Source organism: Vollenhovia emeryi, unplaced genomic scaffold (assembly GCF_000949405.1).
Source record: "Vollenhovia emeryi isolate VEMERY1.0 unplaced genomic scaffold, V.emery_V1.0 DF941642.1, whole genome shotgun sequence".
Classification (NCBI taxonomy): Eukaryota; Metazoa; Arthropoda; class Insecta; order Hymenoptera; family Formicidae; genus Vollenhovia; species Vollenhovia emeryi.
Window position 1 is genome coordinate 1 of NW_011964724.1, and position 4,871 is coordinate 4,871.

The following is a 4,871-nucleotide window of genomic DNA, read 5'->3' on the forward strand; positions in this document are numbered from 1 at the left end:
GGTCTGTATAACATAATTCAGAAAAAGCATATTCCGAAAAAGTTAGTTTTTTTAGAACTTTGACCTCTCATATTTCCAAACTAAATGTCACCTCAAGTTGAAACTTTTTTTCCATTAATATCTTACCATAAGGAAGTGATTTGCATACGATTCGATCCCGAAATCGAGGGCCGCAAGCCATGCGATTTTTAGTCACTCTTTACTGGCATCTTTAGCTTTATAGAAAAGTCTCCTCAAACTTCTACAGTTAATGTAGACAATAATATAATCTTAATTTGTCATCAACGACGTAACATCATATACGAGATCCGATTTCGGCGATGTAATGATAAAAGGCAAGACCAGCCAGAGGAACTGTTACCTTCCTACAACTTTTAATAAAATTTATATGGTATTTCGTTATTACATTAGAAATTGATACGTTTATTAGCACCTCTAAGATTAATTAAAAAGGAGCAAACACAACGTTTTAAAAGTTCCAAGATTAGAAAGCTTGGATACACTACCGTACTGGTCCCAGACAGCACATGATATTGTACGAATATTCTATACTCATACTATGAATGTACGTACCGTACATAATATGCTGAGAATATCCCTATAATATCTCCTGTAGTATATCAATTTTCGTATATTTTTAGGATGTTTTCAGAACATCTTTTACAGTATATTATTTCTTGTATATGTATCGTATATTATCAGAATATATTGTTATGTATATTCTCAAAATATACTTTTATATATGTTCTTAGAACACACTGGTGACATCCCAAAAATATACGAAAACTGATATACTACAGGAGATATTATAGGGATATTCTCAGTATATTATGTACAGTACGTACATTCATAGTATGAGCAGAGATAAGCCTGAGAGCGGCCACGCCGTAGGGTTTACTTGGGACCGATTTTCGCCATCAAAAGTAGATGTAAGAACCAGGGGGTGGACACTTATATGTAAGAACTTGGACCTCGGTGTAGTTCCACCAAATGCTACATAAACTAGATGGCGCCAATGTCAACACGAATGTGGGGATGGTGGGGATTATCACCGCCATCTTTCCCTAACCAAACGTGTGGGTCGGCGTGGACGAGAGGAGACGCGGTTTTTCCGGCGACGTAATCCAACGTAATCTATCCGAAGGTACAGTATGCTATCATTACGAATACTGCGTTGTGACGCGATCACCTACTTTAGCAATCGGGATTCATTGTAATAGTTTTGTGCCTTGCAGCTTTGAGAAATCCATCTCGCCCGACCGGCAATCCAGCGAGCGCGGACAGTGCCGAGAACAGATCGGCGGACGAGAGTAACGACGACGACGTGCTGCATCTCCTTCGGAGGAACAATCGAGATTCTACTGCGATACCTTATTCTATAAAAAAATTGTAAGGACATACAACTCTGCTTTATCGGACAACGTGTGGGTCGGCGTGGACGAGATTGAACGCGAAAGTCAACGAACTCTCCGAGCATATGTGGGAGAAGACTGTTAAGATATTGACGAAGTAAGTACGGAATTTTATCAAGTACAGCACGGCTATCTGTATAAAAAAAATATACGAGTGACATAACGTAACTCTTTATGAAAGAGTTCGGTGTATTAAGAAATTTTATTACGCAATTTCTGTCGAGATTATTGCGTCAACTGAGTTACAACATCAAAGATTACATCATGTGTACGATGAATAAAAGGTCGCTTTATTTGCCTGATTTTTGTTCTATGATAATTTTCTTGTATCATCCGTTCTCTCTTTTTACAGCGACATTTCACGCGGAAAGGAAACGAATCCTATACAGTGTGTCAACGGATACGATTCTGAGGACAAGCCGACGGACTTTCTTTATGTAACGGAGAATTGTTTCACGAGCAACATCAATGTGGACCACACAGTTGTCATAAGCTAATAAGTATCATATATTTTGTTTTTAGTCTGAATTTTTGTTTCAGCAAAGCTTTAATTTTTATTTATTAAAAATATGGTATTGTACTTTACATGATAAAACTGTTAAGTATCAAATAATAATTAACAAAACTTCTAAATTTTTGTGAATCTTTACAATTAGGTACCGTAAAAGCCCCTAACTTTGTGACAGGGTCCTAACTATGTGACACTCAAGGTTTTGGCCAAACAGAGCTCTCTCGTGGTTCTGGATTAATCTTAAAGTTCGAAAAACGGTGTCGCTACCTCCAGGCATTTTTTCGAACTTTAAGATTAATCCAGAACCACGAGAGAGCTCTGTTTGGCCAAAACCCTGAGTGTCACATAGTTAGGATCCTGTCACAAAGTTAGAGAATTTTACGGTAAAAAGCTAATAAGTAGGTATCATTTTGTTTTTAGTCTGAATTTTTGTTTCAGCAAAGTTTTAATTTTTATTTATTAAAAATATGGTATTGTACTTTACAGTTTTTATTTGATACCAAACACAGAGATTAAGTTTGAAAAATTATATAAAAACATTGAATTATATAAAATAACAAAATAAACAGTTTATATAATATACATTTTATATAACCTGAAATAAAATACATTTTATGTAATATAAAATAAAATAAACATTGAATTATATAAAAACATTGAATGAAGAATCTACTTTTTATCTTACACCTATCCCATACAGCACAGGTAAATTTTGAGTATATACGCAGTATATCGCAAACGTAGATTGTGTATATCCCATTAATATTCGAAATACGTACCACGATATTTTGAGAATGTACGGAGGATGTTTCTATGATATACCAAGAAATATTCTCAGTACATACTGAGTAGGCTTCTAGGGCAGACATAGGAACATCCTCCGTACATTCTCAAAATATCCTGGTACGTATTTCGAATATTACTGGGATATACACAATCTACGTTTGCGATATACTGCGTATATACTCAGAATCTACCTGTGCTGTATGGGGTGAGCATGTAACGAGCACATATTTATTGTTTCCCTTTTAATCAGTGCATAATGAACACGTCATTTTTTAAGAATTAGCAAAAATATGACTATAAAACATATATTTTGTCAAAAGTCATCAAAACATACTAGATTTTATTGCCGGTCCTGCTTTTTGACATTACATCGCGGAAATCGGATATCGTACGTGACAATGATAAATTTGACGATTTAATCTACATGTTATTTCAAATAACAGACAAATGTTTATTAAGACTTACCAAAATAGCTATAATAAATACTTTCCGTGTCACCCAAGACACACAATCCTACGACAAAATTGAAACGGTCACGCATGAAATGATAACACAATACATGCAATCTATGATGACTTACCACAATACCTATTTCAATTTCCGTGTCACAAAATATCGCAACGAACTCGAAACGGCCACCCATGAAATGGAAACACAAACCATAACCAATTTTTACATTGACAACGACCACTGATTACAGCTGTCATGAAAGATCACAGTCGATTATGCACCACCAACATTATCGACCTTGTTAATCCCTAGAGATAATGTAGTTTTATCGACCATGTAAATCTCTACATAATTACACAGTTGGTGTCGCTACATACGTGATTTATTATATATTCTTACGACATTGAACAATTAAAAAGTAATGTCTTAAAGGATTGAACGTTATTTCTACTATAGTAGTAGATATCAAGAGACACGTACATTTATTGACCAATCACAGTCTGAAGTGACGAGAAGAATAATCGCTTGTGATTGGTCAATTTCTTACGACCTAAGGTTACTACATCTATTATAGACCCGGGCTAAAAGCTGTACACTCATTGGACATCGCACGGCGCGCGAGTCTCACGTGGCGCGTCGCGTCGCGTGTGGCACTGATAATATTATGTTACCTCGGGACAAAAGACGAAATGGTCAAACAGAGATGGACCCTGAGATGAACGACACGTAAGTACAACAAATACGAGTATATGTATATTTTTCTAATGCATGACGGCTAATGATTGCCAATTGCGATTTATTGCGAAAAATATTACCTCAGCCAGGGTGTGAACCATTTTTCGTAATCAATTACTGGCAAAATAATTATTTATATTCTTTCCGATTCCAGAAACCTCGACCGTGCATTGTTAAATGCTGTAGAGGACGTGGAAATGCTGAATTTACAACAACAAAGTGTAAATTCAGCATCTGCACAGTAACTCCTGCCGTCGCTGCCGCCACCGCCGCCGCCTCCGCTACCGCCGACAAAGACGGCGAATCTGCAGCCGCCGCCGCCGCCGCCGACGACGACGACGACGACAACGGCGACGACGCCGCAGCCGCTTCCGCAGCAGCCACCGCTAACGCTGCCGCCGCCGCTGCAGCAGCCGCCGCCGCCGACATCGTCGCGAGAAGTATTCTCAAAACGTAAGTATAAATAATCAATATGAGTATAATTTATTTATTATGTTTTATATACAGGCTCACATAATACAGTTTATTTTATATTTTTCAGCTCGATGGCAGAAAGGCGGAAGGAGCAGAGGGGGCAGAGGGGAAGGCCGAGGATGGGGACGAGGACGAGGACGAGAACGCGGACGCGGACGCGGACGCGGACGTGGCCAAGGTCCAGGCTACTGGACGGGAAACATTAACTTTTATTGTTAATAAATAATTGTATTGGAAAAATAAAAAAAATGTAATAAATGAAAATTACACTGATTTCGACCCGGTCAAGGTGAGCTAACCCCAGAACTTGGTCCAAGTTCTAGTTCCAGGAAACATGTAGCCAATCAACTTGCAGCTTTTATGGAATAGCTGTACGTTGATTGGCTACAGATTTCTCGAAACTAGAACTTGGACCAAGTTCTAGCATCGTGGACATTGGCCTTTAAGGGGATGCTGGAGTGATTCTGTAATAGAAACGAGGCACATTTCGCGTGTTAGAGTCT

The 4,871-nt window shown here is 38.1% G+C and overlaps 2 protein-coding genes across 2 annotated transcripts; both read left to right on the forward strand.

Moving 5' to 3' along the window:
- Nucleotides 1-1,400: 1,400 nt before the first annotated feature.
- LOC105570879 (histone-lysine N-methyltransferase EHMT2-like) lies at nt 1,401-2,504 on the forward strand. The gene is made up of 2 exons (XM_012028331.1): nt 1,401-1,509; nt 1,765-2,504. The coding sequence occupies exons 1-2, from the start codon at nt 1,478-1,480 to the stop codon at nt 1,907-1,909; spliced, it is 177 nt and encodes a 58-aa protein (XP_011883721.1). The 5' UTR covers nt 1,401-1,477; the 3' UTR covers nt 1,910-2,504.
- Nucleotides 2,505-3,862: 1,358 nt separating this feature from the next.
- On the forward strand, nt 3,863-4,594 carry LOC105570880 (antifreeze protein Maxi-like). Its single transcript, XM_012028332.1, has 3 exons — nt 3,863-3,885; nt 4,081-4,347; nt 4,447-4,594. Exons 1-3 carry the CDS (start codon nt 3,863-3,865, stop codon nt 4,592-4,594), a joined length of 438 nt encoding a protein of 145 aa, XP_011883722.1.
- Nucleotides 4,595-4,871: the final 277 nt, after the last annotated feature.